The 14160-nt window shown below is 40.4% G+C and overlaps 1 protein-coding gene across 1 annotated transcript in view; it reads left to right on the top strand.

Annotated features, from left to right (window-relative positions):
- SLC15A4 (solute carrier family 15 member 4) overlaps positions 1–2768 on the top strand; it is a 33282-nt gene extending 30514 nt beyond the window's left edge. Inside the window, exon 8 of the mRNA XM_018576489.1 lies at positions 2635–2768. Within this exon, the coding sequence (XP_018431991.1) occupies positions 2635–2768 (134 nt within the window). The remainder of the gene's footprint in view (positions 1–2634) is intronic.
- Positions 2769–14160: the final 11392 nt, after the last annotated feature.

The raw sequence follows: 14160 nt of genomic DNA, 5'->3' as shown, positions 1-14160 counted from the left end.
CCCCCGATCCTCTGGAGGGACAGAGAGGAGGAGAGGGCGGGCACAGCTGGCTCTGCCTCTTGCAGCAGCTGGGTGGATCTTGTCTGGATCTGACCTGGTTGCGGCGCTCTCAGCATATAGTGTTCAATAGCTAGCGCTATACTGAGCTTTGGGTCACGGGAGGAGGTTATTCTATGTCCTCCAATGACCCTAAAGAGAACTATGGGATAAACAGTTTACCCATATCTTTCAAAAAAGAAATATGGGGTAAGGGCTGCTTTAAGCCTTGCAGTACGAGGGTAGCTCCTCTGCAGGAGAATTATTTTTTTTTTGCTTTTGGCCTGGGATAGGCTTTACGATTTACATAAGCTTTAATCTTCAATCAGCTGTGCAGTGATTTTAGTTTTGTATTGAACTTTGCATTGTGCAGTCAGGTACTGATGTTGGACGAGAAGGCCTTGCTCACAGTCTCCACTCTAATTCATCCCAAAGGTGTTCTATCGGGTTGAGGTCAGGACTCTGTGCAGGCCAGTCAAGTTCCTCCACCCCAAACTCGCCAAACACCCCAAATGTCTTTATGGACCTTGCTTTGTGCACTGGTGCGCGGTCATGTTGGAACAGGAAATTCCCAAACTGTTCCCACAAAGTTGGAAGCGTGAAATTGTCTTGGTATGCTGATGCCTTAAGTGTTCCCTTCACTGGAACTAAGGGGCCAAACCCCTGAAAAACAACCCCACACCATAATCCCCCTCCACCAAACTTGGCACAATGCAGTCAGGCAAATACTGTTCTCCTGGCAACCGCAAAACCCAGACAGAGAAGCATAATTTGTCACTCCAGAGAACACGTCTCCACTTCTCTAGAGTCCAGTGGCCGCGTGCTTTACACCACTGCATCCGACACATTGCATTGCACTTGGTGATGTAAGGCTTGAATGCAGCTGCTCGGCCATGGGAACCCATTCCATGAAGCTCTACGTACTGTTGTGCCGATCTGAAGGCCACACGAAGTTTGGAGGTCTGTAGCTATTGACTCCGCAGACAGTTGGTGACTTCTGCGCACTGTGCGCTTCAGCATGCACTGACCCCGCTCTGTCATTTTACATGGCCTACCACTTCGTGGCCGAGTTGCTGCTGTTCCCAGTTGCTTCCACTTTGTTATAATACCACTAACAGTTGACCATGGAATATTTAGTAGCAAGGAAATTTCACAGGAACACCTAAATCCAATGATTTGGAGGGGTGTCCCAATACTTTTGGTAATATATAGTGTATTTCATGAATACATCTTGTATGATAATGCTGTTCCCAGTTGCTTCCACTTTGTTATAATACCACTAACAGTTGACCATGGAATATTTAGTAGCAAGGAAATTTCACAGGAACACCTAAATCCAATGATTTGGAGGGGTGTCCCAATACTTTTGGTAATATATAGTGTATTTCATGAATACATCTTGTATGATAATGTTGGTACATTTCTGTCTGTCAGCAGCATAGATGGAGAAGTCTTGGCCTCATATGTGTGTTCCCACAGGCAGAATTATTTGTCGGCTTGTGTAGCCCCTTAAGGGCAACTTATGTTATGCCTTTCATTTTTCCCTACTGTAATATGAAATCTGATTAGGTGCTGTGGGGGAAACAAAAGACTGAGGAAATTCTTCCCTCTGGCCATATTGATACACGATACCTATAGGGCTACGCTGCGTACTCCGAATCCATTTATGCTGATTTATCCAACATGAAATATTGCTTTTATAGTCTACATCTGGTCAGTCACCTGGATAACATCTCATTTTATTCTTTTTACTGACCAGGATACATTGTGACAGACGACAGAAAGGCAAAGGAGTCTGAGAGAAACAAGTTGGTCCCTCTGTTCTTAGACTGTTAATAAAAATGTCTTGGAAGCTAATTAGAATAGTCAAAGTGTATGTAAACCCAAACTATGAACTTCTCTTATTTGGTTCACTTTGCAGGGTTAAATATACAATTAATAGGTCTGTTCTTTTAAGTATTAAATCTTTTCATTTGATAAGAAATCCAAAGCTGTCCTATGTCATCTCAAAGAGCCATCACTATTATCTTGCACTATGGCACAACAGTCCCTATGGTGTGGAGATAAGAGTTAGGACTTCAGTACTTTAACAATTGCGCAGGGCTGACACCAATTTCTACAAAGTCACTTTACAAAATGGAATGTGAGTGCATTTCTGACAGATCAACTACCGTAATATATATCTGTACTAGCAGGGTCTTTAAAGGGATAAAACCTGATGAAATGTGCACGTACTGCATATGTTCGTTTTAATTTTTTGCCCTTACATAGGCTTTAAGCATGCATTTTTGTTTTTTCTCAACTTTTGGCATTTAGCTGAAATATCAGGTAACAGAGCAGTTGCAGTTGAAATGATTCATATGAAAATACACCACTTACCTGACATGTAATTGCTATGCTCTGGAGTTTCTGCTTTTCTATGATTATTGGCAAGATTCCATTAAGTTAATTTTACTTTATAATTCAACATTTAAAACATACCCTTGGCAAGAAGAAACAGATTAAACATATCTAATTTAATGTTAAAGAATGCTAGTTCTAGTTTATTAGCAACAATTTCTTAAAATGTATTTATAACTTGTGTCCTTTTTCTTACAGGCAACATCAATAAGTGTCATTTGAACTATTATTTCTTTCTGCTGGCTGCTGTGCAGGCAGTGACACTCCTACTTTTCCTCATCATTTCTGTGAAATATGAGCGCCAACAAAGCAAAGCAAATGGAAAGGTGTGAGACGTTAAACATCATGGAGTACGGCGTACTGGTTAGTGGGCAGTATGACTACAAAGTGCTTGCAATGTTCTTCCTGATATGCGTGATGTCTATCTTTAGTGTACACAGTTCAAGTGCCCTTTTTGAAAATGGAGACTTTATTTGAAAGGTCGCTTACTTTGCACTACTTGGATACTGCAGGACTGTTCCAAGCCTCAAAACAAGCACTGAAAATGATCTGCAAACCTGCAGGTATCTACCAAGCTGACTTTTGGGAAGACCTGTGTTAACATTACCATATCTTGTGTTTTTCCAATATCCTATTCTACTACTGGGCTGTTTTGATTGTTGGATAACCTAATACTGATGATGAATTTGCTAGGAATCGCTATAGTTGGCTCATGGTTTTTGGTGCTTTTTGGTTTAATTAAAATTCTCGTAATCAATTATTTTATCTGGATAAATGTCCTTGGATAAAGGAGCCCTACACCACTCCATTTCTGAACAAAGGTATCATAGTAATATGTCAATTTTAGAAGTGCTTCAGCTGAACCAAAACCCTATGACATATCCATTGCAACATCCTGACACTTCCTCAATTATTATATTGTAGGTCCTTCTTATTGGCATAGGCCTACAAGTGAGCCTTGGCGTTGCTTGCGGTAGAGTAAACTGTTTCTTACCAAAAGACTGAAGATTAGGTCAGATTTTGATGTAGGCTGGATAAACTTTGTGTTTTCACTGAAATTGGATTTGGAGCAGATTGAAAAGATAGTTATTTGAAATCTACACCACAGTTCAATTCCTTTGTCTTCTTAATGGCAGTGTTCTCAGTTAAGCAGTAAATTGCCTTTTTGCTTCTTACAGCTGTGTAGTAACATTAGCTTTGCCTGTTCACCTCAGAGTGCCACTATACCTTATATTGATGTTGCTTGTAGGCAAAGGCCCTATGTGCTAGCTGGGACATTTTTACTTTAGAGGTCCACTTTTTTACATCAGAGTAGAAACCTTCTTTAAGATAAAATATTTAAATTTACAGCCATTAAAGGAGAACTATGGGGTAACCTTTTTTTTCACCAAAGTTCTCTTTAGGGTCACGGGAGGACATATACTATTATTCTCTCGTGACCCAAAACTCAGTATATAGCAGGCCAGCTATGCCCGCCCCCTCCCCCGGCCATCCCTCTAGTCAGCGCTGGAGGATCAGAGAGGGGGGGCGGAATCCCTGCGGGGGGCAGTGACTGACAGTAAGTAGTGAGTAAGCGGCGGTATGTGTTCGCTCACTTCCCGATCAATAGAGCTGACGTGTGACAGTTTCAATGTCACACGTTAGCTCTATCTATGATGATGAGTGTAATTCATTTTCCCCATGGTTCTCCTTTTTTAAATCTTGATGAAAATTCAGTTCATGGTATGCAACCCACCCATGTACATATAAGTCCAAAGTGTTCGGCAAAACCGCTCTTTGCTAAAAACTTATTTTCAGCCTATGGAGATAAACTTTTCATTTTTGCCAGTACTCCTCTATGCAGTTTGTGGGGAGACAGGTTCATTTATTCATGGTGTTCTAGTTGTAATGAATCTGTATTCGCTACATGTAACTTTTGGCTACAATTCCTGTATGGCCGGTGTTCTTTTAATGGTTGTGTTCTGTGAAGTGGTCTGTATACTGGCTTAAAGCAGTTTTCCTATCTTTTTAGTATTTGGCATTTGATTTCTACCATGTATTATCTGTTTATTTTCATCAGCAGTAGTAACCTGGTTCATGCTCATCATAGAAATATATCATGGTACTTTTAGTATTCTGCCAATGCAAACATGTGACCAGTGTTGTGCAGACATACTTGGTTATTAAAAAATGCGAAGAACAATATGCAATGTACAATAACCTAGCCGATTTTGTTTTCCCTTTCTCTGATCGGTTTTCAATCGGCTGAAATCGAAATGGTTGGTATCGATCTATTTTGAACATCCTCTTTTTGTGCTTGCATTGTATTTTTTTTAATTGGCCTGTTATTGTGCACAGATGTTCTGTGACGCCACTTGGGGTTTGTTTGAGCACTAGTCTGTTCTTTGTAAGTTCAGCTATACCAAGTTGGTGCTGAAGGTAGGTTTCATGGTACCATAGAGAGAAAAGGCCAGACAATTCACACAGGATCCTAAATACAAGCAGAAGGTCACAGTCCACCCCAAACAATGCTGCACCTTAGCCTGTGCCCCATCAAAGCTCCCCTAAAACACACTCCTGGTTTTATCTACCGGTTACTTCATTGGATCAGTGTCTGGTTCAGCATCATCTATACATTGCTCTACTCCTCAGCAAGTCCTTTGTCAAGACATGGTTAAAAATTAACATTTTGTTATCTTATTTATTCAATGGTCACGGTTCATTTATCTGTTACACATGATGTTCCTTTTTGTACTGAAATAGTTTAGTAATGTAACAATTAATAGTTCTCAATGTTTCTATTTATTTGTAGCAATCATGAAATAAAAAATTGCATTTTTTTTATTTTGTAATGGTCATAACCAGGAAAGTAAATGTGAAAAGTGCCAAGACAATTTATAGCAGGCACATATGATTTTGGAAGGACTTTCTTAACAAGGCTGGCCAGACACTGGATTTCCTACTCCCAGATTGCCACCTTTATGGCCATTCGACAACCTTGTAATGGGGTATGTTTTTAGTGCTTTTTTTGTTTACCTAAATCTGTGCCAAGAAGAAGCTGGTGCTTCTATACAAAACATTTTGGCTTTCAGCCACAGATTTCTGATGTCCTGTTTCATTAATACACAACAATAATTAAATGCATCCACTGGATTAGGGAGGAATAGTCTCGGTGATGGATGCTACTCGCTGATAGTAGAAACACCTTTAAAAGCAAACTTGTTAACCAAAGCTGATTTGTCATGGAAAACCATAAATCCTGTATTCAGGATTCCTATTTGTTAATAACAGCAGCAGCCCTGAACGTGGGTCACTTTTAGGTGGTTACAATTGGCTGTGAGAAGTCAGAAGCAGGGCAGAAATACTTTCTCCATTCTTTAGGGTAAATCTGTAATGTTTGTATAATGCATATTATAAATGTAGAATGTTACTGGCGCCATCATGTGATCATTTTTTAAGTTGTTACTAATATATGCTCCTGTTGGACACTTAACAAATATACAGTAATCATTTGTAAGTGTGATTTGAATAATGCTGAATGTCAGGGTTTTAAAGTGATTTGCTTAAGTCTCTTTTGCACAAAATAATATAAACTGAAAAATGTTTTTTTATTGCTTGGATATGTATATAGAAAAATACATTTTTTTTTGTTTTACCTCATTTCTTGCCTTTTTTTGAGTAGTGACTTTTTTAATGTATTGTCAAAAAAATTAAAATAATTTTCATTTGTAAGTGTTTTTTGTTTTTTTTTTTTTTTTTTTCACACTATATAAAATAATATGTAAGAACAGTCAATTTGAAGCCCAGACTTCTTCTAAGCCTACATCCAGACTGTGTCCTACATTGGAACAGATAGTTGGGTACCTAATTGCTGTTGGACTTAAAACATGGGTATTAGAAAGAAGGTGTTTGAAGTTTTTTTTTATTTTTTTTATTTGACAGTGGAAAAAGGTAAAATAGCTGCTTCTCTACCTAAAGGCACACATCCCAAACTGAAATTTCAGCTTTGTTTGTCTGATCAGAAGATGGAAGGGTTATGCTTATGTAATAAGAGTCAATGCACTCTGTCACACAAATGAAGAGAACACTTAACCCCAACTGTTAACCTAAACCTCTGCCCTCTGAGAGACTCATGTGATCTGCTGCCAACACCCGCAGCCGTTTACAAATAATCACACATGCTACCATTACCTATGAATAGCTGTGGCAGCTGTTGATGGATTATACAGTGCCTCTGGCCCCCAGCAGATAGCATGGGTCTCACTGAGGAATTCATGAGATTTTGTGATCTGGCCCCATTAACAGGTGTGAATGGGGGTTAAACCTTTTTTTTTCCTCTCATCCCAAATTGGCTAGGTAATCAACCAACCATCTCTCTCATCTTACTAGAGAGAGGCTGGGGCCACTCTGAAAACTCTGACGTTTGTCTGAAATACAATTATTCTTTGGCTCCAGTTTCTTAAGTGTTCTGCTCCACATTTGCATTCCCTAGTCCCTAGGGCATCTTTCTCTATTTTGATATCCCCTTTTATGTTAACTGCTTTGCCTATGTTATATGTGTTACATTCTGAATTCACTACTTTTTTTTTTTTGTTTTCTCCGTGACACACTGCAGTGCAAGGCTGCTGGAAGGTGCTTTTGGGGTGTCAGTCAAATGGCAATGCAATGCACCTAGTGCGCAGTATCACATGCTAGGTGTACTGTATCATGCATTTAACGCAAGGTTTTAGTGTGAATGGCCCCTGAGACCATAATTGCTTTACCCCTGCTAAGGCTGCATCTTTTTTCATGGCTTCTGATCCCTTTCCAATTAACATGGCCAGGAAAATGGAACTGACTGCCCGCCAAAGTGACCAAGTTGAAGCCCAATTCCAGCCAAATATTTTTTGTTTTGTTTTTCGATAGAGCAGCGATGGGTTGGAAACTCTGATATTGATTGGTGTCCATGTCCCTATTGTAACATTTTCCCCTAACATTCTCTCAGGGACAGAAAGAGAAACAAAAACACGCTTTTGGTAAGTTGAGTAAGGGTTAGAACTCCTGACAATGTTTTTCTTGCTGCCCGTTCCTTCTCCATGGTGATGACTGCACCCCCATTTCGTGTATAGGCATCATGGTGACAAAGTTATACAGTCTCCACAATGGGGTCAAGGACTGAAAAATAAATGGCTGAAGTCTTTTCAGCTCTATCCACAACTAAAAAAGAAAAAAACAATTTGGTCTGCAGTTGTGGTAACATGGAAGAAACTGCAAATATGGCTCTGTTGTGAGGACTCGGGTCATTTTATAACGAGCTGCAGAAAATGACTTTGCCCTAAGCTGCTGACTTTATGGATTTAGAACTGCTGCACGGTTGTCGGTGTAAATTTTTGAGGGTCGAATGGGGAAATCCTGTATTTTGCTATAAATCCCTACATACTCCCTTGCATGTATGCAACATTTTGTGGTTTTCAGAATCCTTTATTGACCTTTATCCTCGGGAGCAGATGCTCAGTTTGTGATTTATCATTTCCTGTGTCTTGGCCTGATTCCATGTACAAGCCAGTATGAAAGTTTTATGAAGATTAATTCTGCACTTCAATTTCAAGCAAAAAGACACATTTTGTTGTGCTAAGCTTCTCCTAATCTCTTTCCAGTTGCTAAACTGCACACCAGCGATTCAAGAAAATTGGGAACAATCAAATCCCTCCCCGTGTAAGCAGTGGAAGTAATTGCTAGAGCACCTAAACTTGGTGCTCTATAAGACATATGCTTCTTCATTACTGTAGCTTCAGCTCTCCTTTTTTAACTTTATTAAAAATAAACTTACAGAGCAAACTAAAGGAGCAACATCCTGGAGATTACTACTTCAAAGGACACTGTTGTGCGCTGTTATGAAATGGAAATTAAATCAATGGCTCCTGATTGGACACCATAAAGGCCTTCTAGCTAGTTATCCTGATTATGGGGTCCTACAGTGGTATGTGGCTTCATGGCCTTCAGAAAAACAGTAATGCACATGCGTAGCTTATCATTTTAAGTTAGCTCATGTAATTCTGACCTTTTTTTGCTTTTTGTGTTTTTGTTTTTTTTTCCTTTTTTTTTTCTTTTTTTTTTTTTTCTTCAATACAATACCATGTCCATATAAAACAAGGGCAGCATGGCAAAAATCAGAAACTATGACAAGGTATCATTCAGTCTCTTGTTATGTTGTCACAGAATGCTTCTGTATCAGCAACCCTAACCCTGTATACCTAATCAAGGGTGCATATATGCTGTATATTTAACTTGGCCCTCCCCAGCAGCATCTACTTACTTTTTTTTTCCCCACTTGTCAGCTGCTCAAAGGCCAGGAACAAAGGAAAGTTCTATGAAAGCTGCAAGTTGCTGAAGTTGTTGCATACAAAGGGCTGAATGCTCCCCATGTGGCAGCGCTAATTGCCCCCGTGCAGTCACATTTTCCTTGATACCCAAATGTGCCCCGGTCAAACACAGACCTTCCTCCCTGCTCCAGTAAACTTCACTATGTGTTGCCACACAGACTTTGTAAAGAAAATGTCTTGTTTATGCTCCCTTCCTATTGCACGCATGTTATTGCACGCATGCGCCACGGCCCCTTTCTATCCTAATAGATAAGCCATACTCCATTGGATGGCAGGATGCTGCCATGAGTATGGCTGATCCAAAAGAATGAATGGGGTAGCTGTGTGCAGGATAAAGAGGACTTGGCAGGGGCTTGATCTTTACAAAGGCTGTGCCAGTAAAAATTGCAGGAGCTAGAAGGAGGGTAAGTATTTCACAAAGCAGGCTGCCCTTAAGGGTTTGCACGATTTAATTAAAGCACAAACTATACCAAAAGTACAGTTGCCCTTTAAGGTAAGAGCAAGAATGGTGTTGCAATGTGGTGCTACTGATGTCTAAAGCCCTGAGACACATGTCAGGGAATGTGCGCTCTTATGCCATAAAGTATCTGGTGCTTGTACCCCCTATTTAATTTTGCCTTTCTCACTCTTGTTCTCATTAAACTTGACCTTGCCAGATCCTTATGGTTTATTTTCTGTCAAAAGATACTCCGTTTGCAACTTCTGTGAAGCCTTACCTGTCTCGTCCTTTTCTTCTCTGTCACCTAAGCTCTCTTCTTGCTCTGTTTCTTTCTTGAAGGTGTTTTGATCACCAGTTTCTGTGCAGGTCACAAGTCATATAGTAACCCTAGTTACTATACTAACTGAAATTGGCTAAAATATAAATGAAAAAAATATGTATCTCATATCAGTAAGTCAAGTGGTATTTCTGAGATTAAAATGAGTCCTAAGGGGTTCTGAGCTGGAATATACTGAATCTATAACATCACAGAACTCATTGGTTTCTTAAAACATCTTATTTTATTACAGCAAACGGGTCACTTATCCAAATCTCATTAGCCTGAAAACAAACACGTTCCTTTTTTTGAAGGTTTGACGACTTTTTTTTTTTTTGGTAATCTGGCCCTGCCCAAAGATGATAATTCTATTGTATGTATTGATACTTCAAAGAAAAAAGAAAGCAACAATTGGTCTCTGCCTACTGGTGTGTATTGGGTGGGTGGGGTACTCTGATATTACATTACAGGAAATGAGGACAAATCTCTTCAACGTGAACAAAGACAGATATGGTGAAGTAGGTTAGGAATACAATTTTACTTTTGCTTTTTATTGCTGTATGCATCCTTTTTGGGAAGATTCACCCCACCTCCTGTCCCAGTGCTGGATGTCACGGAGACGGGAACCTCACAAATAGTGATGAGCCGAACACCCCCGTGTTCGGTTCGAATTCAAACTCAATGCAAGTCTATAGGGGTAGAACTTGAAAATCAAATGTCACCATTTTGAAGCCTTATATGTAATTTATGGGCCATAAAAAGTGTATAGGGATTCCGTACTGCCCTGGGGGCCATAATGAAAATAACCCTTTAGGTCTGGTAGGAATGTCAGGAGGGACCCCATTAAAAAATGAGTGTGTGGGGGGGCCAGCCCCCCCCCCACCTCCCTGCGATAGCAGGCCACATGCCCTTGGCACTGGGAGGGTGCTTTTCCAGGGTCACCCCTGGAAAAGCACCATGTCCCCATGCCGATGGGGGACAAGGTACCCCTACCCATTCACTAAAGGGTTAAATAAAAACACCAGACTTTAATCAAAGATCCTTTATCTGAAAAATCATGGCTCTCACAGTTCTCTGTGCCCTGATTGGGCAAAGTCTTGCACCTGACCTGTGGTCAAGTACAAGGCTTTAGCCAATCAGGACTTCAGTAAGCACATTGCCTTATGGGGCGCTCGGCGGGCGAACAGCCCACTGAACGCCCTGATAGTTTGTGTGTTCGGCGAATACACGAACTAGCGATGTTCGAGTTGAACTCACGTTCGGCTTGAACATCGAGCCCAACCTTACTCTCAAAAAGGGAAACATAGCAGAGAGGTTTGAACCCTTGTACAGTTTACTTAAAACCAATTAAGATGATTTGGCTAAAGTTTCCACTTGAACTGGTGCTTCTGGAAAGTCCACAGCTTTTACCAGTCTCTTATTCCAGTCAGCAGTTCATTCTCGAATATGAGACGGGTATGAATGCCTTAGTACTTTATGCAGTGCATTGTACAATTTCCATCATACAGGGTTATGATCTGTAACGGAAGACATATTCTAAAAGATCAACATCTATTTCTTACAAATTCAACTGTGATTTCACAGGCAGAATGTTATAGCTACGGACAGCTATGTGATCCAATGGCTTGGAACAGCAAATATTTCATATTAAGAGCGCCTTGGCTTCTACAAAGAAACTTGGCAAGAAAAAAATGACCTAGCTATGTTTAAAATGACAAAAAAAGGTCAACCATTAATGGAAAAAAATCAGAAGACTATTTTTTTTTCAATAATATTCCTTTTATATCTCCATCATTAGGGACTTGCTGTTATACTGTTTGCAGGTTTGCCAAGGAAAAGAGCATGAATCTTAGACAGGCATATGCTTTATTGGGGAATATAACTTTAACCATTATCTTTTGGAAGCTATAGCCGGAGTAAATCCGTGTATTTAGTTTATAGCCTGCAGTCATTACTTCCCTCATTGACCAAATATTTAAAGTGTCTGAAATATTTAAACCCAGTTTAATCATTTTAACATTGCACTTTATATCACCAAGGAACTTCACTTTTTTAAAAAAGGAAGTAATAAAAGTTTGATGTGAAGCATATTAAATTTCTCCAGTTGTATCAGGCTCTCCTGATCCTGTTCCCAGGGATATAAGCAAAATATGGAAGGGAGTGTTGGTGTAATAGACCTTAACATGTGCACTTATTAAACATCTCTGCAGCACACCAAGAAGCAACATTCTTGTAAATTTGGAGAGAAATCATTAAAGTAGATGTAAGCCCTTACTGAATGGCATTTAGGTTGTTTTAACACTGTGTTATAAACGCACACCAATTTTCTTTTCCATTAAATGCTTGTTTTCTTTCTTTTTTGTTTACAGTGCTGATGATCTCTTGCAGTCATGCTGTGTCTACGTACATGTATTCCAGTGATACAGTGCTGTAATGGTTAGCACCTCTGCCTTGTGCCACTGGGAGTCCCCAGGCCAAATCAGGACACTATGTCCAAAGAGTTTGCATGCTCTCCTTGTGCTTGTGCATTCCAAAGACTTGCTGGTAGGTTAATTGGCTCCTGTCTAAATTGGCTCTGTGTGCATGTGAGATGGGGACCTTAGATGGTAAGCTTCTTGAGAGTAGGGACTGATATGAATGTGCATCTATGTAAAGCACTGTGCAAATTGTTGGCCCTAATATAAATACCAATAATAAATAAACTGTGGACCACACCTGTATAATGTAGTGATGCCAAACATGTCAAGCCTTAAAATTGTGTGCGTCCGTGAAACAGCAAAAAGCTACAATACCCAAAATGCTTTAAAGGCTTTTGCTGCCCATCAGTTTAGTGTTACCAGTGATCGATGGCCCTAGAAATATTGCCCTCATTCCAATTTTATATGTTATGTTCCTTTAATTCTGTGATTTGAAAAAAAAACATTTTTACACAACTTTATTGCTATCGCATAAGGGGGCTAAGAAGCCCCCTATGTAATAGCAAATAATCTTGACCCCCTAATGTCCCCTAATGTCACCTAGGACACCCAAAGAAGCTGAGGAAGCAGAGATCTGCTTCCCCAGCTTCTTCTCCTAGCTCTAATAGCCGGAGAATGTAAACGGTGACCCTGCAAGAGATGTAATACACATCACTTCCGGTCCAGTGATCGGAGGAGAGATCAGCAGCTGGAAGCCTGCTGATCTCTCTTCGATCAGTCAGTGGAGACCCGCCATGCCAGTCCTGGACCCGCACGGAGCATAGCGGAGCCTGTGTAAGCCAGCTGCGGAGGGGGGGGGGGAGCAGACCATGTCGCACAGAAGAAGAGATCAGATTGCTTGTATTTAAACAGCAATCGTCTGCTGTTTAAAATGATACCAAGGACACAACTGCATCAGCTGTGTTCTTGGTATAACCGCTTCAAGACAACGTTTTTTTTACAATGGGTGGTCCTGTAGCGGTTAATAAAAGCTGCAAACTTAAAAATATTGAAAATGCCTTTTGAAGTTATATGAACATGTTAAAGCGACCATGTCATAAAGATGTCCAACTATAACTAAAGCTACCCTGTAAAACAAGATGATGTATACATAACCTTTTTGGCAGCCTAAAACTTAGCAGATCTCTGGCCAGGTATCCAACACTTATTGATACATCATATACTTGCTTCCCTGCTGCTTGCTGTGGCTCCTCCTGCCAGCAACCTCATCATTACTGGACGTAGATGCCAAAGGCAGTGTGCAGTGAGGAATCAGGATCTCGACACCCCTGGATGGTTTGGACACTTGCAGTGGTCTGATATCTGCAAAGCAGTGGAGTTTTAAGATCGGGGCCACCAGAAATATATACATCTGCACCTGTAATGGGATGCTTTGGCTAAAAGCTGAAATCCAGGCTAAAAAAATAGTGTCAAATAGAAGAGCAGTGTATACTTCTGGTAAGTTCTGGTCACTGCTGCTCTCTCTCGTTAGGGTGACTGGTCTTGTATCCACCCCATTGTAGTTTTCTGTAGGAAACCTGTAGCAGGTGGACCATTTTGGGCCCTCCAACATCTCTGCTCATTGCACGGGCAACGTACAGTACAGTGATGATGTCATTGCTACATTTACCAGCTGATTACTGGGTTTTACAAAGGCATTTGGTGCAACGAAAATGGATTTCTATCCTTTGTGGCTATTCAGAAATATCTTCAAATGAAAGTTTATGTGCCCAGAGTCAATCTTTAAATTAAATATCTTAATTACAAGGTTGCCTTAAGGTGACATTAAGGCCCTGTTCACACCTTTTACGTTTGGTCGCGCGTTCAACGCTCTATGAACGCTCTACAAAACGTACAAACGTGAAAATCCCATTGTTTTCTATGGGTATGGTTCACACCTTTCCGTATTTCAGCCCGTCTGAACGCCCTACAAAACGGCCTACGCCCAAAGAAGTACATGTACTTCTTTGGGGCGTTTGGTCTCGCGTTTCCATTGGGATACAGCCAAAAACGCGCGACAAACGCGCATATTCAATACGCCTAGGTGTGAACCCAGCCTATAGTAAAATTTTGTTTTCCCCTCCCCCCCCATGTAAATGTTAGCACTTACCTTAAATTATGTCTCTTATTCTGATCTTCCTCTTCTTTCCCCATGTTTCCATGTGTCCCTCC

The sequence above is a fragment of the Nanorana parkeri genome, unplaced genomic scaffold (assembly GCF_000935625.1).
Source record: "Nanorana parkeri isolate BGI_ZX_2015 unplaced genomic scaffold, ASM93562v1 scaffold68, whole genome shotgun sequence".
NCBI classification, from domain to species: domain Eukaryota; kingdom Metazoa; phylum Chordata; class Amphibia; order Anura; family Dicroglossidae; genus Nanorana; species Nanorana parkeri.
This window is presented reverse-complemented; position numbering and strand designations above follow the sequence as displayed.